Genomic DNA, 23,548 nt, shown 5'->3' with positions numbered 1-23,548 from the left:
ACAATAAATAAGAAATACTGTGTGCAATCTCGAAATGGTTTCGAAGTTAACCAAAATTGGTAGGCCCGTTGGCTGTGGGAGTTGATCAGGATGAACAAATTATTAAACTTCTGACTCGAAGGATCTAGTCAGGACGTAGGAAGTACACATTGAAACAAATAAGGGTACCCGATCAAGAATTGACACGCTTTTGAAAAGCAAACAAAAGCCGTCTGCGTTTGTAGTGAGGCGATGTCTTTAGGTGACGTTTAACCGGCGATGCAGCGACGGTGTATGGCGTGGTTAAGTGGCGATGACATTACGCTGGTCTCGAAGACGGTGAACAGATCACGTAATTGCCTAGGTCGCTACTGACACCAAGGATGACAGAGGGCATGCGCGCCTTTTCGTGCCCAAGTGTCAAATATGCTGAAAAACGTGTCACCTTCTGTGGGCGGTCACGCTGGCAGCAGCGTGAAATACATCTTAGGAGACCGCAGCTGCAGTATAAACATGGGCTTGAGCGTACTAGAGAAAGATGCACTTGGAGGTTTGTTGTAACTTGCAGGAATAAAATCGAGAAGCCGTGTTCTAGGGGGACCGAAACCCTGCCTGGAACTCGCTTCATTGCCACGAGTAGGATGGTTTAAACACTTTTTCGTAATTTGACAACTGCTCGCGTTGCGATCATCAGATGTCTGACTTTATCCATGCGAGACGTATTCACAATAACGATTCCGCAAAGCTTTATGGCTTCCTCAATGAATGTCGTAGACAATCCGCCAGGCAATACAGCGACCATGTCTCCTTGGTGCTACCATAACCTCAGTATTCAGGTTCTTTTTTTTTTTTGCAAATAGCGATTCCACAATATTGCCTTCAAGCTTTTCCCACTTGGTTAGCGCGCTTTTGTAATTTTGAACACGAGAGTGCCGCATTGCCGTCCAAAATAAAGACCAGATTGATGAGCGGACACCAGTTGCCTCATTTATTCTAGCGGCTTTCTCTCACATATTACCCGAACAAATCGTGCACGCCCTACTTGTGTTACTGTAGAATGAGCTCAATTTCTGCCCGGGTGTCCTCAGTCTGGGGCTGGCCGGACAGATGCCTGCTTCGGAGTCTACTGAAAACTGTCATTGAAGCGGACATTGCCGAAGCGAGTATATATTCCTACCAATACGCAGTAAACACGGAATGAAAGAATACACGATGTGCCAACGCTCTTTAAAGACCACCCCGTGGCTAATTACACTACTGCATAATTAAAAAATGCTAAACAAGCCCTTGAGAACATGTGCGTAGCGATTGTGTAACGTTGCACAATTTGATAAGCTACTTGCTTAAACTAGTTTTATGACAGCTCATTATAAATACCCTGAAATACTCTACAAATGTATTCAATTTGAAATTTCAGCAAACTGATTCTCTATGTTTCGTTTCCGTAGTCAAGCAAAGCAGTTCTGTTGGATTATTCTAAAGCTCATTACCATTCATGGTCTTTTGAATGCGATACTCGTTTGATTTAGTTAATATATTGCCTAACGCGAAAACATTGAAGTGCTACAGTAACTGACTATCTGCACAGCACCCAAGCACTCCATAGCTTAAGCAGCTCAGGATTGTGAATAGTGTGCTCTTTGTGAGTAAACTAAAAACAATCTTAATTTCGTACCCCTTGAGGCTCCATGTACAACCACAAAGGAATCCTGGATGACTGGTGGAGTGGCATGACGCGCCGTCAGTACGGCGCTGAATCGGTTTGCTTCAAGAAACAAGTAGAATGGTTCACCAACCCTTTCACCGGTGAAGAGGTATGCTGCCAACGTATAAATCCAGGCACGAATGAGTCTAGTGCGCCATTGGTAGATTCTTAACGCAGTTAAAATGCTTCAAGTTAGCGTGGTTATCGGACTCCACATTGCATGTAATTGCACAATGCCCTCCAGGAACACGCAGGAGTAAACTACAGATGTGCTTCAAAATGAACAGGCGTCAGAAGTGTGGGTTTGCTGTAACGGCTAGCAGGTACAACAAATGTGCCTGCTAGCCACACCATGTCGCTTCAAAAAGAAAGCTATCACACTTGACGGACACCTGCGGGCATTGGGTTGCATTATAACTCCCCGTGTGCTTTTTTATAGCTGTATAGTCGTAGCTATACGTACCGAAAGAGAGAGAGAGACGAAACTTTATTGAAAATTCTTGCTGGGGTCAAAGGAAGCGAGGTGCCGGGCGAGTACCCCAACCGGAGTCTCCTTCCTCAGGCACCGGCAAGACCTTGAAACTTGGTGGCGTTATCAGCCAACCGCACTACCCAAAGTTGGTTCTCCAACTCTGGTCATCAAACAACGTATTCAGAAAGTGACTGGCAGTCAACTTTTATATTATAGCGCGTATGGGTAATCATGCTAACTGTTAACACCCGAAGAATGCTGAATGCAATAAAATAATGAGTGGCTTGATTTTTTTTTACTTTACACATCTGTAGGCGATAACACTAAAGAAACAAGGGCTTTTCAAAGATCTGTTATTCTATTATCATAGTTTGGTATAATTTGTCCTTTGTACTGGAAATTTCTAATGTATTATTTCTGTTTTGCTATACCGCATCGCAATTGTTTTCGTTTCTTATATTTGGCCACAGATGATTATCTAAAAAATGATTTTTTCTACTGCACCCGTAGATAAATGGTACTGTCAACCAAGACGAACTCGTCGCTGACAATGCCGCCATTAAAGAAGCATTCAAGGTGAGTGTTATTTACATCTGAGATTCCAGTGATAGTGCAATTTAAAGTAAGCCAAGCCAGAGTAAAACTTAAGTACATGCTTCTCTTTTCATCGGCACTACCGTTCAAGAATCTTTCAGCCAGGACATGTCTTCAGAGATACCATTTCTTACAGGTTTCTGCAACTGTAGCACCTTAGATGTTCGCAATGACATGCCCTATTTGTCGATATGATCGTGCCATCATTAGGCTCTCCCAACGAATATAAAAACTTCAAGCTTTCCTATTTCTTTAACGCCTAATACTCACAGTGACTCGAATGTATTGCTTTGTTTTCAGGTATCTTCTTAGTTACATTGCTGAAGCAAGAAAAAGTGCATCACTGTTTTCATCATGTCAAGCATAACTTGACCTCAACATTGATATAGTGAATAATCTTTAGATGAGAAACAATTTAGTTACGGGCAATGCAGGAAGCTCTAAATTTTGAAACTGGTTTTATGAAATCAGCACTACCGCCTGCCTTAAATGTCAGTCACAATTAGAAAACTGGTCATCACTGTTTAGTATTACTAGTCTTTGAGTAAGGCGCAAAAAATTGCTAACCATCAATAAAGGAGATTGCGGGAAATTAACCTGCTCTTTCGCGCCGTGCATGATGCTTTTTGAAAGATGGCGCACCGGTTCACACTTTCGTGCTCAAGCGGATTTGCATTTTATTGTCATATTTTGTCCATTTTACAAAATGATGCAGCTGCACGCTTCCTGCACCATGCAAAATGTGAATAACGCTTTGTGGTGGAGCAGGACGTACGTACGAATAGCTCCCGTTCCAGGGTCTAACTACGGCGGGGGTGGAAGGGAGGGGGGGGGTCCTGATCGTCCCCCAGCGAAGTTATTTTGTGGTTCAACTTTTTGGGTAATATCAAAATGTACACTTGCCTTTATAGCGACCACCTACTGCCAGAAATTTTCATACACTGTAATTTTCCCGAGGTTAATTCAATCTTCTTCCTTTACACAATATGCCATTTGCAAGGTAACTTTAGCGCTCCCTCTTCCCCATGGCCACCTTATCGGTTGCAAGAGCGTCTTGAGAATAGCCGTAACTAATGCTTTCACGATCGAGCGCTAATATATCGGCCTCCAGCAAGCTCAACGTAACCAAAATAATCTGCGCCATCCTTATCCAGTGAAATTGCGGTACGCCTGCCGTGGTGGCTTAGCCGCTATGGTCGCGGGATCCATTCGCGGCCACGTCGGCCGCATTCCTACGGGAGTAAAATGCGAAGACACCCGTGTGTTTAAATTCAGGCGCACGTTGAAGAACCCTATGTGGTCCCAATTTCCAGAGTCACCCACTACGGCGTGCCCCAAATCAGATCGTGGTGTTGGCACGTAAAACCCCATAATTTAATCAAGTTTGCGGTGCATATCAGCCACAGTGTCTGCTTCGTGCTTGCTTGGCAATATTTGCAGTACGCGGAAAGGCTCGCAGATCGGCGTTGGTGCTGTCTCTCAAGCCTAAATGTCGACTGAAACATGCATGGCTGATGATCGAGTCGGGACCCTGCGTACACAGAAAAAGAAATCAATTTTTTAGCGAGCGGCAACGCGGTAACAGCGCTTCACTCATGCTCAAACAAAAGCGTAGTGTCCATATGTTGTGTAAATTATTTTGAGTCTTTTTTGTCACAATCGCGATTAACATTTCATTGTCTGTTGGCTCGTCCATTCACAAATGGGCGAACATGGGGCCAACCGAGTTGCACCGGCAGCAATTCAGAGCTACATGCATTGAGGACGGTTGTGCTCGCTTCGAAATAACATTTGTAAGGTATGACTTTAGTGAATGTATGACCAAGCAAACGACTAAACAAGCGACGACGAAATAAGCCAGCGAACAAAGCGAGCGACTGCACGTTTCGTATGCGAGTGCTGTACTGTCACATCAAAACCTACACACACACTTTAAGGCTCACGCCAATTAGCACGCGCGTCTGAAAGAGCTATGATGCCATCATATGCACAAATAATGGGTCTGCACCACCTACAAAATGCAAACGAAATGTATTTAGATATGTCATCACCATTTCCGATAACTGCAGACATTCATCTACATAAAAATTCAATCAATCAAAAAATGAAAATCACTTTATTTCAGGGCACTTCCTGCGGAGACGGAGACTAAAGGCTGAAGCAGCCTTACTGCGCCCCTGCCCCCGTTCAGTTATTACAGCATTTACGCGTACAATAACGTATACAATAAGGTGAACAATATATGAAAATTACAGTTGCACTCAATGTACAGCCGAAGAAGGAAAAAAAAGTGACTTCTACTACATCAGATAAGTGTGAGGCGGATACATATGCACACAGATCACGCACATAAATATACATATACAACAAGTTCACACCGAATTCTTGTGTTAGATAGCTAGTAGGCCTTTTTATCATGTTGCAGATATGTAGAGAACGATTATGTACCAGTACATTGTGCGTAGAAAACTAAAAAAATGAAAAATTCTCAAATGCTATGAATAAAGTAGAAAGTAACGTAAAACAGTCTACAATACACATGCGGTTGTGACAATAAACGCTGTGTACGTTTTTTTAATTTTACCATGGCTATCTATCCAAATTATTGTGTATTTCTGTTTATTTAGAATCTGTAAAGCTTGATATGTTACCGATTGTCTCCCTTAATTTGTCGTAATCTTCGGAAGCCTCCTCCTATGCTGCCTAAACCCATACTGGTGTTCAACTACAATATCACTGTCTTTTTGTGTTTCTGGCGTGTATATGTTGCACTAATTTATAAAGATAAACTTGATTGGCCATAAGCACGTTGTGTTTCACAAATAACTCCCTGGCATGTAATTCACGAATATGTCCTGCATAATTTTCAAGAATACGTAGCACGCGCTTTTGTAGTACCGTTGATCTATTGTAGTTGCGCTGAGTGGCTGTACCTCATACTACTGAACAGTAGGCAATCTTAAAATCTACTAGAGTGTAATGAAGAGTTTTTAGCCTAAGAAGTATTTTGGTTAGGTATTTGCTGAATACTGGCTTCCATACCTAATATGCATGAAATGTTGGTCGCGTTTATTTGGAGGCGAGAAAATTATGTATTTCTTTAGAGGCATTTATTTGGAGACAATAATCATTTAGCCATTCGGATAGGTTTTGCAGATAATGATTAGTTTTTTCTTAAAGTTCACGTTTTGTCCGTGAAGTAAAAGATGCGTTAGTATCGTCTGCAAACATTACTATATCAATGGTCTTATCAATCTGCATTATATCATTAATGTATAACAAAACAGGGTAGGACCAAATACTGATCCTTGGGTACTGCATTTGTTGTATTTAACGATATCGAGGAATAATTATTAACATATGTAAATTGGAAGCGTTTCTTAAGATAGCTGGTTAATAATTTCAATGACATGACACGCATTCCATAGCATTGCAGTTCTAGATGTAGAATATCATGATTCGGCGAATCAAACGCTTTTCGCAAATCTAGAAAAAGGCCTAATGTATAATCCTTATATTCAATACCTTGAATGATTTTCTACTTCGAACTAGCGTTCAGAAATGAAAAAAAAAACACATTTTGCTCAGTGCGGAAACTATTTTGTACACAGCTTCTACTATATAGGCACGGTGCACAATATGGCATGGAAAAGGCAGTTAGTGTTCTCTCACGAAATACAGGCCGCTGTGTCGCCGGCTAAGGTGATGCTATAACCCAAACGTTTATTCCTTGCCTTAACATGAATATAACTTTAACACACCAATCTTTTAGTTATTTGCGTACAACCAATTTAAAAAGTACCCTTTATTTGTGATATGTTAGCGTTGTACTCGATCCACACATGAAAATAAGCGAGCATAAATATTTTGAAATGGCTACCTTCTTACGCACAAACACCCCCCGAAACAATTTCCTGAGTACGGCCCTGTCGCGCTCAATGTAAGATCGTGTATTACACGGCATGCGTACTCAAAAAGCACGTCTATATAGTATGCGGATCAAATGTTTCAGTTCATCGTTTAGATGTGTAATTGAGGCCTATATTATTCTGACAGACTGTTTTTCAATGTGCAGGCCTACAGGGTATACATGACAAAGTACGAAGAGTATTACAAGATGGTTCTGGTTCCTGGTTTGGAAACGTACAACCAAGATCAGATATTTTTCTTCGCATATGCTATGGTAAGTTCATGTAAGAGTAATACAAGGAATGTGAAAAACGCAGTAAAGCTAAATTGTGAATTTCTTCTCTCATATATTCAATAAAATAATGTTTACAGCCTCAAGTCATTCGAATGCGGCTCAAACAACAACCATACGGCAAGAACCAAGAAACTGGCATATTTTCGTACACCAATGCAATTTTTTAAATACATTATCTTTGCTAACTAGTGTTCCATATTACTACGGAACAGTATTTCCAGTGACGAAGAGGCGAGCAGTGAGAAGACGACGACGATTGGAGGCTAGGGTGGGCTGTTGCCTCTTGGCCAAGTGTGGCGTATTTTCTTGTAAATTTTCTTGTATATAGCTTTTCGTCTGCGTCTTCCTACGTAACATATCTGGTGGAGGTGGATGTTCCCTGTACCTTGTCACGCAGCTTCGAAGTGGACGGTACGTCAAGCCTTCCTTCATGGCTCCCGGCGACTGGAACTCGACTCCACCGGCTCCAACACCTGCTGCCACGTCGGCGACCTACATCACTCTCCTAGCTCCACAAGATCCTGGCGTATTTTCGGGCAAAGATGGGGAAGACATCGATGACTGGGTCAGCCTGTTGTACGAGCACGTCGGCCGCAATAACCAGTGGGTCCCTACTATCATGCTCGCCAACGTAGTCTTTTACCTCGGTGGCACACCTAGAGTTTGGTTTCGGACGCACGAATACGAGCTCACCAGTTGGAATTCACTTAAGCAAAAACTTCGAGACTTGTTCGGAAACCCCTATGGTCACCAACTTGCCACGCAGAAGGCGCTTTCCGGCCGTGTGCAGACGTCAACAGAGCCCTATGTCACGTACATTCAGGACGTTTTGGCTCTGTGCCGCAAAGTTGACGCGCACATGACTGAGTCAGGCTCGTTTGTAACAACGTGGCGACGGTGGATGCAGTTATAAAAGAGTGCCGCCGCCTGGAACTCGCTAAAATCCGACGTATTGATCAGCAGTTTGCCCGTATGCCCAACACCCTAGCGACATCATCATGTGCCGACGCTCCTCGTCACAATACTGGCGATGTTACCAGGATCGTCCGGCATGAGATCGAGGCCGCCTATCCGGCTGCCTTCGACTCCAGCCCCACCAGCGCACCTGCAGTCACGGTTTCCCTGATCCAGGCAGTTGTCCGCCAGGAGTTCGAAAACATGGGTCTTCACACCATCTGCTCGGCCCATTGCCCTGATACCCGCCCGGCTTCTTCGATTCCGCCCCGTCCCGCATCTTCTTACCCACCACGTTTCCGCAACCCATCTGAATGGCGCACTGCTGACAACAAGCCCATTTGTTTTCACTGCCATCGAATCGGGCACATTTCTCGGCACTGACGCAGTCGCTGGAGTTCCCCAACCCGCTCTACTTATCTGCCTACTCTCGCTCCCCAGGTGGCCCGTCTCGTCCCTATGCCGCACGCTCCGATAATGCCGCCACTGATTCTCCTGCGCCGAACCGCCCCTATTCGCGTTCGCCTTCGCCCCAACAACGACAATCTCGCTCTCCCCAGTCCCGTCGCTCCTATTCGCCGACTCTCTTCGCACGCCGCTCCCAGCCGAAAACTAGACGATGCAGTGCCTCGAGGTGACGCTGCATTGTTCCCTACGCCGCGAAATCCTCCACTGAGGTTGCCTAATCTACTGAACCTTCTTGACGTGCAAGTTGACGGTGTTTCTGTGTCTGCTCTTATAGACACTGGGGCGCATTTGTCGGTAATGAGTGCTGACCTTCGTAACCGGCTCAAGAAAATAATCACGCGCGCCACGACGCCTGTTGTCCGTGTCGCCGATGGTGGAACAGCCCCCGTAATTGGTACGTGTCCCGCCCGCGTCTTCTTCGCCGATCGCTCCACTATCGTGCTGTTCAGTCATCGCCCACTGTTCCCACGACATCATCCTCGGCTTAGACTTCCAGTCCGCACATTCTGCTCTCATCGATTGTTCCGCCAGTTCTATGCGCCTTGACTTGCCTGTTCTTGATCCCGTTGAACCACACCCCAGTTGCCTCAGTTCCGCCGACTTTGTTCGCTTGCCACCTTCGGCAGTGACTTACGTTGACTTAGTGTCATTTCCACGAGTCCCCGACGGTCACTACATCGTGGCTTCTATGTAACTCGTCCTCCTTACACACGGGATCACAGTACCTCATACAGTTTTATGTATTGCGGCGAATTGCGTCTGCCTGCCAGTGGTCAATTTCGGCTTGACACAAGTGCTGCTACGGGGGATGTCTCTGGCCCAGCTTTGCTCATTCGAGGGTCACTCAGTTGCATCTATTACAGTAGACGACAATTCAGCTGATCCTCCTCTACCATCGCAGTCGGCAACTTGTACCATGGCCGACTTACAGAAAATGATTGCGCCCGACATGCGGTCCGAGCAAGCTCGTGAGCTCTACCGCGTTTGTTTTCCTACCACGATATTTTTTGCTTTAACGACCGTCCTTTGGCCCAAACTGCAGCTGTTAAACAATGGATTAATACCCGCGATGCCACTCCAATTCATCGCCGGCCGTATCGAGTTATTCACGCACCGTATCGCCCGTATCGTCAAGTTATTCACGCAGCAGTTCTTAAAATGCTTGCCAAGAACATTATTGAACCGTCATGTAGTCCATGGGCGTCACCGGCTTTACTAGTTAGTAAAAAAGAAAGATGGCTCATGGCGCTTTTCCGTGGATTATCGGCACCTTAACAGGGTTACCAAAAAGGACGTGTATCCCCTACCACGGATTAAAGACGCCCTTGACTGGCTCCGCGGTGCTCGCTACTTCTCTATTGACCTTCGATCCGGCTACTGGCAGATTGCCGTGGACGATCTCGACCGCGAGAAGACTGCTTTTGTAACACCAGACGGTCTTAATAAATTCAAAGTGATGCCGTTCGGTGTATGTAACGCTCATGCCATTTTTGAACGCATGATGGACTCCCTTCTTCACGGTTTCAAATGGTCCATGTACCTGTGCAACTTGGACGACGTTGTAGTATTCTCCCCAACGCTCGCTACGCACCTCGAGCGCCTCTCAGCAGTCCTGGACGTTTTTCGTCGAGCCTGTCTGCAACTCAACGCATCGAAGTGCCAATTCTGCCGTCGCCAGATTACCGTCCTCGGGCATCTCGTTGACGCGAACGGAGTGCAACCGGACCCAGTTAAGATGCATGCTATTACGCACTTCCCTGTTCCGAAGTGTTTCATGGACGTGCGTAGCTTCATCGGCCTTTGTTGGTACTTCTGCCATTTCGTAAAAAATTCACGGCCATAGTACGACCACTAACCGAGCTTTTGACAAAAGACGCCACTTACCAGTGGGGCTTTAACGAGGCCTCTCCATTCTCGCATCTAATCGACCTCCTCACAACGCCTCCCGTTCTGGCCCATTTCGATCCATCTGCGCCTATCGAAGTCGGTACTGATGCCATCGGTCCCGGAATCGGCGCAGTACTGGCACAACGCCAACGCGGCCACGACCGTGTTATTGCTTACGCCAGCAGGCTCCTCTCACCCCCGGAGCGCAACTATTCCATCACTGAGCGTGAGCGTGTAGCCCTAGGTTGGGCGGTTGCGAAATTCCGCCCATACTTATATGGCCGCACCTTTTCCGTGGTCACAGACCATTACGCGATTTGCTGGTTATGCTCAGTGAAATATCCTACAGGGAGATTTCGTTGCTGGGCCTTACGCCTCCAAGAATATTCGTATAGTGTCACGTATAAATCCGGCCGACTACACAAGGACGCTGACTGCCTGTCTCGCTACCCGGTAGACGAGCCTGACGACGCCGACAGTAGTATCGCCAACGGCATTTTCTCTGTGTCTGCCTTCGCTAACATCGCCGATGAGCAGTCCCAAGATCTATCGCTGCGAGCACTCATCGAGCGTCTGCACTCTACACCTAGCGACGCATCCGTTCACCGATATGTCCTCCAGGGCGGCAGTCTGTATCGAAGCAACTTCCTCCCTTATGGCTCTGACCTTCTTCTTGTCGTGCCAAAACATCTGCGACAGACTGTGCTCTTTGAGATGCATGACGCACCCACTGCAGGATATCTTGGGGTAACCCGAACGTACGACTGCGTCCGCCACCGCTTCTATTGGCCTGGTCTCGCTCGCTCCGTACGACGCTATGTTGCTGCCTGTGATCCCTGCCAGCATCGGCAAACACCTCAGGTGCTACCTGCTGGTCATCTCGAGCCGATCACCGTCCCTGTGGAACCGTTATTTCGTGTTGGATTAGACCTACTCGGTCCCCTTCCCACGTCGTCCTCCGGGAACAAATGGGCAGCCGTCGCAACTGATTACGCCACCCGATATGCTATCACGCGGGCTCTCCCTACCAGTTGCGCCACTGACCTAGCGGACTTTCTCTTGCATGACATTATCTTGCTTCATGGCGCCCCGCTACAGCTGCTTACTGACCGTGGTCGAAACTTCCTCTCGAAAGTTATCGCCGACATTGTGCGTTGCTGCTCCATTAAACACAAGCTGACTACTTCATACCATCCTCATACCAATGGCCTCACAGAGCGCTTAAACCGTACTGTTACCGGTAGGCTGTCCAAGTACGTTTCCAAGGACCACCACAACTGGGACATTGCCCTTCCTTACGTCACATTTGCGTACAATTCTTCCCCGCACGACACCGCCGGATTTTCTCCATTTTATTTACTGTACGATCGCGAACCTACCTTGCCCCTAAACACGGCACTTCCTCCTGCTGCGATCTCAACAAGCGAGTATGCGCGCGACGCCATCGCCCTTGCCGACCATGCACGCCAGCTTGCCTGTGCTTGACTGACGGCCTCACAAACCACTCAGCAGTGTCATTACAACGCCCGTCATCGTGACATACAGATTTCGCCTGGTGCGCTCGTGCTCCTGTGCAGCCCTCTCGTCACGTCGGACTTTCAGAGAAACTCCTTTCGCAATACAAAGGGCCCTACCGCGTGCTGTGCCAGGTGACGCCTGTGACATACGAAATTGCTCCTGTGGGTTCAACCTCGTCCTGTCATCTGGCGTCTAGTGATGTCGTGCATGTCAGTAGGCTCAAGGCCTACTACACTGCTTCCGAGTCCGACATTTAGTCGATCCGGGACGGCGCTCTTGCTGCCGGGGGTAGTGCTATGGAACAGTATTTCCAATGACGAAGAGGCGAAAAGTGAGAAGACGACGACGACGATTGGAGGCTAGCGCGGGCTGTGCGGGCCAAGTGCAGCGTATTTTCTTTTAAATATACTTGTATATAGCTTTTCGTCTGCGTCTTCCTTCGTAACAATATGACCATCAATAATGATATACCGCCCCGCTATAGACACACAATTAGGCAGTATGTACTTTTAACTTACAGCACAATAAAATGTTCCGCAAGGAAATAAGATCAATATTTTGTAGCGACAGAAATAGCGACACAGCTGCTATTTGAAGAAACGAAAACCGAGGTTAACTAAGAGAGGAGAAGCGAAGCCGTGTTTATTTTGTCGCATTGTCATAACACAGTTGCGTCAGTTTTTGTTAATTATACACAGGAAAGAAAATGACAACTGATTAGCAATTCACAGTAATTCTAAGCTCTCCAGCCGGAGACAGGTGGCGTCCTGTTAAAGAACATAAGGCAATGCTGATCGACAGTTTTGAGGAAGGTAGTATTGCGATAAACGCGGCCTTCATAACCTCGCGTAGTGCTAGAACTGCTCTGGAGATCACTACCAATAAAAAAAACGCAAAAAGCGATAACATAGGCACCTAGCAACTTTACTGCTCGGTGTTGAATCCCACCATAACAATTGTGCTTATGCAGGGTGAGTGATATACACAAATTACAAGTTTTAGCAGTTTTACATTTACTCTTTCAATTAAAAGATAACAAAATGTTTTTTTTTTCTTAAAGCTCAACACAGTGCTGATTTTACTATCTTTTCTCATCTCTGCAAGCAGCGCATGCGAGGCGTGAGTGCCATATCCTAAATATTGAAGGCAAGCACGAAAAACGTGTAACACCTATTTTTAGAATAAAAGCCGAGATATGAGCGTTGACTTGAGCTCATGGAAACGTTAAGAAATTTTCCGTATTGAGATTTCTTCATAGCTGATCATATCCTTGGGGAGGGTTGTAATTGGCGCGAAAAAATTTTTGGCGTACGCACATTCCTCCATATAATAAATTGCTTTCGACTTAGTGTCTAAGTTGACGAGAGATAGGAGTTATATTATTTGAGGACTTTACCTTTCTTGCAGAATTATTCATCGCAATGCATCTCACCGTATCTTGCATGAAGCGTTTCGTTTTTGGCGAAGTTACGTACGGGTAATGTTCTTCTTACAACCAGACCCTCATATTATGGATTTGAAGATCGTCAGACCAGAAGCGCACAGCCTTACATGCGTTAAAGCTATGTAGTTATCGAAGGTAGGCCTAAAAAGGCGTACAAGAAGTGATCACTGTTCAGTGCGGTTGGCAAACGGTCACTGTTTGTCAACATCTTTGTTTTCATAATTCTAGTTTCTACACAGAACTAGCTAGAACTACCCGTCTCTTGAAGGGGACATTGCTTTTCTACATATATGTTTGGTTTATGTTTGGTGCAGTCCGTCGCTTCTCAGGCCCACTTTTTGTGTCCCGAATAATTCTTCTGAACTTTGGCGCACTGTTATAGGATATGTGAGCGAAATTACTGCTCTGAAATACTTTACACAACGATTTCTGCTGTTGTGTGCTTACCCTTTGCAGACTATGTGCGAGAAGGTAAGAGGCCGTGCCTTCTACTATGACCTGCACCCAAAGAAGCTCGTGCCGAACCACCACAGGTGCATGCCACAGTTGCTCTCTTTCTATTGTATCATCTTTCATTTCAAGGTGGCCCAATACCAACTTTTTACAATACAAATAAACACAAATCCTATGTACCAAATATCAAATTGAAACTAGAGTAGGCAAATGCTTACACATATAATTGCAATCGGAATATTTATCTTAATATAATTAGGGAGCACTAATGTTGTCAGTAGCTCAAAAAAGAGGGAATAGGAAAAACGGAAGAGGTTTTAAATCCGTGATATGTAACCTTTACAAAACCGCGTGAAAAGCCTCTAAATAACGTTAGAACCTGGTTACAAATAAACGTCCGAAGGATGAATAGCTTTTTTGCTACAAGCTTGCCAAAAACATTCGATGAATGGTCGGCAAATGAAGATGGCTAGTTGCGGGAAAAGCAAAAAAAAAAATGAAAGGAAGGCTGCTGAAGGACCTCTCTGCCATAGAGCCTTATGCAAAAGCCCGCATTGCAAGTAAAAAACTTTAATAGTTGCAGCGTAACAGATAAACCTGCTACGTGACTACAGACTGCCAGGAACACTAAATGACAGGCTACAAGCAAAAAGCACAGCCTTGTATGTAGGCTTCCGCCACTGAGCGAGAAGAAAAGATGCTATTGCCCATTTTATTTGTACATTACGTCGAAAACATTTGTCGCGGTTTAACTTTTGCGATTCTTTGTGTAACAGACAGAACACCATAACCAGACTTTCGTTGTTGTGAAATATTTTGTCAATTTTTATCATTCAAAATACCACATAGTTGCTTTACCAATGCGAATACAAATAGTTAGTGTGTAATGTGTGATTTATATTCGAAAATTCGAACAGTCGCCCATTCTACTTCTAAAAGTCGGCTTATTGGGAGCAGAACCGTTACATAGTGTAGAGAAGTAAGAACCCTACGCATAAAAGTGGTTCCCGGAAAATATAATTGAAGTCACCAACGTGAACTTCTGCATAGTCGCCAGATGAATAATCCGAAATACTAAAGGAGAGTTTCATGGCAAAGAAAACCCGTAGCTATAACAGTTATAAAAGTCAAAGCCTAACCGGCGACATGCTTGGAAAATTTTATCTTTAATGACGTTATTTCACACTTACTCGAAGCAGAAGGAAGAATTTGTTAACTTATTGCTTCAAAAAGCCCACGAATACAGCAAGCAGAGTTTTTGTTATGCTCGTTGTTGATAATATTGATGAATTGTTTAACAGCTGGAAAGCATGAAAATTTGTCGTTGTCAATTAGTGTGTATAGAGCGTATACAAATGTGCACAGTCGTTATTGATTCTAGTGAAAGAAAGTTGTCAATTGCAACTTTTCCGCTTAAGTTCCCTTTGCAGCTTCTTTTAGTGCCCTCCTATGTATACTTTATGCAGTGGAGAAGTAAAGAAGCTGGGGCAATGGACTATTGTCGGTGTTATTTTCATTTTTTTTTTTCTGATGGCCCCACGCAACAAACGCATGCATAAGACCAACTATTGCTGCGCAAATTTTTCTCCTGTTTGGCGCCACATATCTCGCGCAAGCAAATTATGTTGCTCATATTGTCTCATTTTCTCCTTTTCTTTCTCGCGTAGGACGAATCTTGCATTGATGAATTTCGACAGATTTGCAATCGCCTTCGACTGTCCTCTGGGATCACCGATGAATCCTGAGCTGAAATGCGACGTGTACTGAGCGTATTTGATTTGAAACCGACCTTGGAGTTAATTTGATAATAAATACAGTAGATTGTTTTTCACTCGTTACTTCGTGGTCTGCGATGACTCATGCCGACATTGCGAGAATTTCTAAGCGCGTGCAAAAAGGGTCGAGAATGAGCGCTGTTTGACCACCTCGGCCAGGTTGGCAAGCAAGCGGCTCTTCACTTCCTTGATTCAAGGTGAGTCACAGTTAACAAGTGAGGCATATTCAACTCTCTATATTGAGCATTAAATATGCGAACCACAGTGGAAGTTGGAGTTTTGCTTTGAAAATAAAACGTGAAATGCGTACTCTCCTTCGGAGGTCTTTACGCATTCGGCTTTCCACTGTACAATGTATTACGCCTCCTAATATTGTTAGGAACGGCATGACGCCTCTAGTATCCAAAAAGGTATGTGTTCATTTGTATTGCTTATTAAGGCGAAAGTCTAAGAACCTCATGGCACGAAAACTCCGATGTCCGGCGCTATGGCACCAAAATTAAGATGGAGTTCAACCCCTGACTTTTGGTGGGCGTCGAACCCACGACTTTAGTGTTAATTAGCGCGAAGTTAAGGCCCGCGACCTAGCATGGAGATATTGGCAAAGCAGCCATATTTTCAAGTTCGATTCTAATTGACATCGTGAAGTTAGAACGTCGAACACAGTGTATTTGGTGTTAAGGCAAATAATTAAGACACACTTAATTGAGATATTAATAATTAATTTGGACCTATGACCTATTGCGAGAGGCGAGCCCTTGACCTTTGGTGTTAATTAAATGCGAAGTTTGTTAAGGCACAGTTAATTAAGGTAGAAATAATTAAGACACTTGAACCCACAACATTTGGTGGGAGAAAGCAGCTAATAGGAAGTAACAATGCATTCGAATGAAAACGGCAAGTATTGTAATGAAGGACTCATGAGCGCGCATGGGGGACTACTAAGGGACTACTAAGTCCCTTAGTAGTCCCCCATGCGCGTATGCTCCAGTAACTCCAGCGTATGCTCCAGTAACTGTCCACTTTTTAATGTAGCCGCGGATTTTTTATTCGCCTTAGCTGTCGCACTCTCCTCAAGGCAATTTTCAAAGCTTTTAGGTTGGGGCCTCCACATTGCATCAAGTAAATTGCGGTCGTGTGGTGTCCAAAAGTCACGCAGGCACTTATGTCTCCTTATGTGCATTCAGCGCGATAGTACTCCGAGTTTTCCGTGCGATACTTTTCATATGGTCATGTGCTCAAATTATGCAAGGACAATTTATAAGTGAGGACAAGCCAAGTTTTAGAGAGGGCCATATTGGTTTTCAACGTGGGTCAACTCAATTTTTAATTATGCAAGAATTTTAGTGGCGGGCCACTGAAATTTGGCGGGTGGATCAAGTCAGTTTTAGGAGTGGACCCGGCCGGCTTTGAAAAAGGGTTTAGGTAGGGGGTAGTTGGTATTCCATTGTTTCAAACATCACACAGAGCGCGTACATAGACAGGGGCCAAAGGAACCACGAAGACAAGCCTTCGTCCTTCGTTTGTTCCCTGTCTATGTACGTGTATGTGCGCTGTTTAAAACTTTGAAAAAAGGCCAACTGACTCAATCCCATTGGACTAAGTGAATTATGGGAGTGAGTCAGTTCTGTTTTTAGCCCGGGTGAACTAAATTTTCGAATTAGGCAAAATCAGTTTCGCGTGTAGGTAAAATCAATATTGAAAGTGCACCAGAACGCCTTTGAACATGGGTCAGCTCAATTTTGAAATAAGGCTAACTCAATTTTGAGAAAGGGCCTGGTTGCTCTTGAAAGTCGGTCAGCTCAATTTTCCAATTGATTAAGGTCGGTTATGGGCATGGGCCACGCAAATCTTGGAGGCGGGCTAAGGGAATTTCGGAAGTGGATCAGGCCGGTTTTGAATGCGCGTCAATAAATTTTCCAATTGGGCGCAGTCAATTTTTGGTTGTGCGCCACGGCGACCGTCTGACGCTATGACCATTCACCGTGGGATATGCAGTGCGAGCCGCAGCAGGTCCTGTGTGAAGAACAAGACGTCATCACATGGCCACGTGGGTTTTCTTGCAATTACATGATAACGCGGCATGCAAAACTTTCTGCTTCAGAAGGCACGTAATGCTTTCACGTTACTAAACTTTTACTTTGAAGTGAACTTTATAGCTGATGCCCTCGTGCGCAGGGTTTCAGGTTTGACGGTTACTGCTGGGTATTCAAACGTTCTCGCACGAATTGGAAGACGTGTATGCCAGGTTCCACTCGAGCGTTTACGATAGCTTCCAGATATAGGAAATATATGAAACTAAACAGTTCTCACAGTTTTCCTATGTACTAAAATTTAGGCTAGTTCACTATAGGTGTTAGGCGGCCAGCTAGAACACAGAACAACGGTAGGGACAGTGGTGCTCATGAAATGTACGAGGAGTATACTTAAAAAGTGAACTTTATGCTTTTTGATATATATATACATTGTGTAGTCCTAAAGATCCAAGCACAAACAAAAGAAAGCTTATTCTTGGGACAAAGGAACGACAACATAGTGTTGCGGACAATCATAAGGGAATTTATTGAGACTTTTACGCACCAGTCTAGCCAGCGGAATGGTTACCAATAGAACATGCCAATGGGGGCGCCACAAATCCAGGAAGTCCGCCTCAGCGCCATCGGATAGCGAGCGAATATGTTCGCCCTCACGCTGCACACCAAGGCATAATTGTGCGCATGTAGAATTACGCGTACGGTGTCGCCTTCGAATGATCCATTCCGTCCATCCCGATTCGCCGCTCCGAAGCCTTTCTCAGGATGGTCCTGCGGAGCGTGTCGGTGCAGGCGCGAACCGTCCGCGCAGCTCGCCGACCCCAACCCACTCTTTTGCGCCCGAGTAAACCCGCCGTTAGTTGGCGTTAGCAGTGTAACACTCACGCTATCTCTTAATAATCTGCAGCTGTACCGACTGCCACCAGAGCCCAGCTGTGCCTGCAAGCCGGATTACAGGAGATGAAAAAGCCATACGGGAAAAACATCACGGGCTACGTGAGCCGTTGCGACTGCTAATGAGGCTATTGAACATTGATCCGAGAGAGAGGTTCCGGGGTTGTAGAAGTAAATAGGGAAGTGAGGAGCTATCTTAGGTTTTAACGATATGGGATCCATGTTGCTTACAGGCTTGGACGTGAATTGAGCTGGTAACTTGCTGCTTGCGCAGTTACTTCATGTTTCTTTTTTTTTGGGGGGGGGGGGGCCGCGAGTGCTAAGGATGCCAGCGTAAGTAGTAGTGAAGAATAAGGTCCCTTAGTGTAACATCAGAACGCCATCGTCTTCAATAAGAGAAAAAAGAGGAAAACTTACATAAATATTCAGGGTGGCAGAAGAAAGGAAAGTTGGGCAGAGATTCAGGAGCAGTAATATAGAGAACAAGTAGGGGTTGGAGAAGCGCAGCTTAGATATTCGGAAGAGCCGCCAGTGATTAAGAATTATGTTTGGGAAGGGTGAAACAGAACTCAATCGGAAAGAAAGGGAGAGGGAGTCGGAATGCTTATCCATCAGTTAGCCAAATGAAAAAGTGTAAATTCGAAATGTCAAGAGCTTCTTGTGTTATCACGCAGGATGAGTGGAAAGAAAACTTGGCAAGGTGTAAGGTATTTGTGGAGCGGAAATAATTGTAGAGCGAAGAATGCCCAGTTAGTGGAATGTCTTAGATCTGATATTAAGGGTTTCGGGAATGATGCGAAAATAATCATGTTAGGTTGCATAAATGCCCAGACAAGGGATCATGATGTCTATACCACACCATGGGAAGTCATTGCTAGATCTTGATGAGTAACATAGCCTCGTTTTCGTGAAGAGAGGGCCTAAGTGTGATGGACAGACCATGGGGCAAGTGGCAAGCTGGCAATCGATCACTGATTACTGCGTGATGACCGAAGCAATTTATGATAAGTTGAAAGAACTGGTCATTGACGAGGAAGGGTACAGTAGCATAGGAAGCGACCATAAACGCATTCTTTTGAAAGTGGGATATGTAGTTGGGAAAGAGGGCAAACACCGAAGAATGGCCAGTCAGAACTTGATTACTGAACAAATAACAAATATTGTCCGAAATGTCGTGGAAGAACAGGGTAAATGGCCGAGCAAGAAGTGGGGATATAGTGAGCTTCTATGTGTAATTACGACGGAAATACGGAAAGAGAAGGGATGTGCTCCTTCGAAAGGACAAAAAAGAAACCAAAAAGCTGGTCGAACAGGGAGATACGAGATTTGATTGCCGAGTGGCATCAGGAATCACGAGAGCGCAAGCAGGCAAAAAGGCGCGGTTGCTGCAGGAAGAAGTAGCCAGAAAATGGGAAATATACCGGGCGAGAAATAATGGGGTTCAAATACGCGTTCAAGCAATCATAAAAGAAAAGTGAGTGTTGGTCGTCAAAAATACGTGAGCAAAAGAATGCCGCACCTTGAATATTTTAGAACCACGTAAAAATATTAGGCAGGCAGTCTGGAACGACACAGCAGCATATCCTAGACGAAGACGGAAACAAAGTAGAGGGGGACGCGGCAATGAATTACATCCGAAAAATAACAGCCGAATCTTTCGAAGTCAATGAAGAGGGTGTATTTCTAGAAAAAAAAAAGAGCATGGTAGGGAACCTGATGCAAAAGCAGCTGGTCCTGTCAAAATTCACCTGGAAGAGAGCAAACAAGAATATAAGCCACATGGTTAGACGAGTTTTCCCCTTAGGCGCAATAATGAACTGGGACCAAAAAAGTAAGGAAACGATTGAAAGCCCTGCAAAAACCTTCGAAGATGGACCAATACCAGACAGTTGGGGAAAAAGTAGAGTGAATTTAATTTGTAAACGTAAGTCTGAAAAAGATAGAATTCACTCACATAGACTGTCGACCATTACATGCGTAATATACAGTTCGCAATGCAGGGGATTAAATTAAAGGTGCAAGCATGGGGAGAGAATACGGGCATATAGGGAGAACTTCACATTGGCTTCAGAATCGGTAGTCGCCTGGATGATAACTTATTTGTCCTTACTCGGTGCATATAAATATCATCAGAAGAAAGGAGACCGCTATATGTGGCTTTTTTCCGACATTATCGGATTGCATGTCAACATAAAAAGCAACTTATTGTGAGATATTCTGGAAGACAAGGGCATACGGCTGTTTCATATGGCGCAATTTTCAGTCAGCGTCACAGCGAATTCCGTCGCTCAGCGATCGCCGCGATGTCGTGGACTCTCCGCGGCTGGATTCCAACAAGTTGGTAGCACCGTCGCTGAGTCGCAGCGATTGGCGTGATGTGGGAGGGGCAATGTGCGACGAAACAAAGCGCCTTCAAAGTAGGCCCTTTCCTGTTTTACCACGTGGTGGTAGCTCTGTGGAGCAATGTCATGCGCCAGTTTTCGCTATGATTTAATAGGGCACACCCACCATATTTGCCGCTTAGGAGCTTCATAACCATTTTTTTTTTCTTTTCTTCCGCTTACACAATTCCTTTAAAAGGAGAAGCTGCACGCTATCCAGGCCGGGAGAAGGACGCTGCTTCAACATAAGGCGCGTACCCACTTGATCGCCACCGTCGTCAACCTCTTCATCTCTACAAATTGTGCCAGCTGTTTATACATGCACATTCAATAGTAGTTCGTTCTTCTTCAAAAGCAAATACTCATCCAAGAAAAAAGTTCTGGCTTGCATTGTAACAACGAAACTAGAGTGTACTAAACGGAACCACCCCACGGACAACGCACAAGCCGCGCGCTCATACTTGCATTGTTGTGCAGCGCCTCGCTCACCGTATCTGGATGCTGTCGTAAAGTCTCAACGCTTTTAAACGTCAAAAATGGTAAACCTATTCCATTATGGAATAATAATAGGAAAATTCGAATATTCGACTAGCTTCCATGTTGTTTTTGTTTAACGATGCAGGCATGAATACTTCGTGAGCAGGAGGCAACCTTGCGCGTCGCCGCGACGGAAATCGCACTGCGGCAAACGCATGTGAAAGTTGTCAGGGAAGATCGTTCTGCGACGTGCGCGGCAGAACTATTTTTTTTCTCCCCAATCACTCCATGTCAAACAGCCTATAGGAAACAACTGTATACCGCTTTCAAGCGAGATACACCTAGAAGATGCAGTTTTGCACTGCACAGGAAGAGATGCGAGGAACAATTTATGAACAAGGGACTGGGACAAGGGTGCCGTGTATCCCCACAGCTGTTTTCATGTGCATAGTAAAGATGGAAACAGCGCCATAGGGAAGTAATATCCGGTTTAACCGGTCATACATACAGGTGGGTGCAGTAGTAGAGCATCAGCTCCAGGTTTGTTGGATGCAGACGAAATTGTGCTACTAGTTAACAAGCAAAGTGACACGCAACGTCTTTCAAATACCTGTGGACAGGAAGGTGAAAGTTTAGGTGAGAAATAGAGCGTTAAAAATCAGGTGTCATGGCATTAAATGAAAGCATTGAACAGACAGTGTCAATACGGGGCCAGGAAATACCTCCGGTAGAAGAATACAAATACTTTGGTGTATGGATAAACGAAGGCAATAGATGTGGGATAACACAGGAAAAAACAATAACAGGAAATGGGAGGAGAAATGCCGCCATAATGAAACACAAAGCGCTAAGCAGATACAATACGTACAAGGTGCTCCGACGTACGTGGAAACGTGCTGTGGTTCCTGGACTTACATTTGGAAATCTGGTTGTTTGCCTGAACTCAAGGGCACAATCAGGACTCAATAGCGACCAAAGGTTTGTCGGACGACTCGCACTGGGCGCTCACGGGAAAACTACACATTAAGCTGTGCAGAGTGATATGGGATGGACATGTTTTGAAGTGAATAAAGCACACAGTAAAACTGGTTGTGAAGAACGACTGAAGAATATGGCAGGATGTAAATGAGGTGGAAGAGAGGTCAAATATTTGTACAGGAAAAACATTGACTAACGGTAGAGGAAAATAACTAGGAAGCTGGGACCGGAATGGTGACCAAGATGGCAACAAAGAATCTCAAGGGAACGTCGGAGAGGCTGCGATAATCTCATGGGTTGCGGCTTTGGAAAAGAAACCTGTTATGAGTAACTACTCAAAAGCAAAAAAAAAAAACTAAGTCAAGATAGAAACAATTTATCAGAACTCAAAGGTAAATCATCACATTTCAAAGCGTTATCAGGATGCCTTAGATGACGCCCTTATAAAGAGAGATACAACAAGAAATAATAAGCATGTGCTTGCGGCGGTAGTGCTTGGAAAGCAATGGCGCATGTTTTATCAGAATGTGAAAATATCTTCCGGGTGCTCGACCTAGGCACCTCTGGCGTCCTTGATGCCCTTCGGTTCAGCAAAAGGAGGGGGAAAGTAAACACGTCCGCGATAGATTTAGTAAGACACAATTGTAAGATTGGTGCAAGTAGGGAAACTACAAACAACGGAGGCGTACAGGAACAAAGCTTCCAAGAAGGGTTCAGAAAGTTTGGTCATCAGAATATTTCGCGTCTTTTTTCACGCTTTCTTTTCTTTTTTTTTTTTAACATACGTAGGACATTAGGCCATACAATAACAAAAGCTTGGCGGAGCAACTCACGGCCCCGTTCGAAAGGGGACGCTCATAGCATTCATCCATGCATGCATTGCGGCTCACGTAGACACGGCCTTCCTACCAAAAAGCTCGTCTTCATGCTCTGCGTTCGCCGAGAGCGTTTTCCGGTAAACATTACGGTTACATATGCTGCAGTTTCCGAGAAAAATGAGATGGAAAGAGAAGAATGAGGAAGAAAAGATCTTCGAACGCTATCGCGTTCCACTCTTAAAGGCGAAGCTAAACCATCCAGCAAATTTTTAATTGAAAGGATTGATGTCCTCAAAGCCAGATTTCTTGCAAAGAATTAAAGTCAAGGGAGAGTTGCAATTCTAAATACAATAAATATGTTAGTGCAGAATGAATTGTCCGGCAATTCGAATGAATAATTTTGAGCAATGCCATGAATGTGAGAGAATTGATTCAGTAAGCACCTTACTTAAAATGATTTCCTTTAAGAAAACTAGCTTTGTAAGGCTGTATTTCAGATATTGTTTGCTCTCAA

At 44.8% G+C, this 23,548-nt stretch overlaps 1 protein-coding gene across 2 annotated transcripts in view; it reads left to right on the top strand.

Annotated features, from left to right (window-relative positions):
* Positions 1-15,516, top strand: part of LOC126523450 (neprilysin-1-like) — a 67,932-nt gene extending 52,416 nt beyond the window's left edge. For both annotated transcript variants that reach the window (XM_072288874.1, XM_055066963.2), the window contains 5 exons: positions 1,663-1,793; positions 2,667-2,732; positions 6,826-6,933; positions 13,682-13,758; positions 15,346-15,516. In XM_072288874.1, the coding sequence (XP_072144975.1) occupies positions 1,663-1,793; positions 2,667-2,732; positions 6,826-6,933; positions 13,682-13,758; positions 15,346-15,445 (482 nt within the window). In that variant the 3' untranslated portion in view covers positions 15,446-15,516. The remainder of the gene's footprint in view (positions 1-1,662; positions 1,794-2,666; positions 2,733-6,825; positions 6,934-13,681; positions 13,759-15,345) is intronic.
* Positions 15,517-23,548: the final 8,032 nt, after the last annotated feature.

The sequence above is a fragment of the Dermacentor andersoni genome, chromosome 6, assembly GCF_023375885.2.
Source record: "Dermacentor andersoni chromosome 6, qqDerAnde1_hic_scaffold, whole genome shotgun sequence".
Lineage (NCBI taxonomy): Eukaryota > Metazoa > Arthropoda > Arachnida > Ixodida > Ixodidae > Dermacentor > Dermacentor andersoni.
Note: the sequence above shows the minus strand (reverse complement) of the source record. Positions and strands in the feature narration are given on the sequence as shown.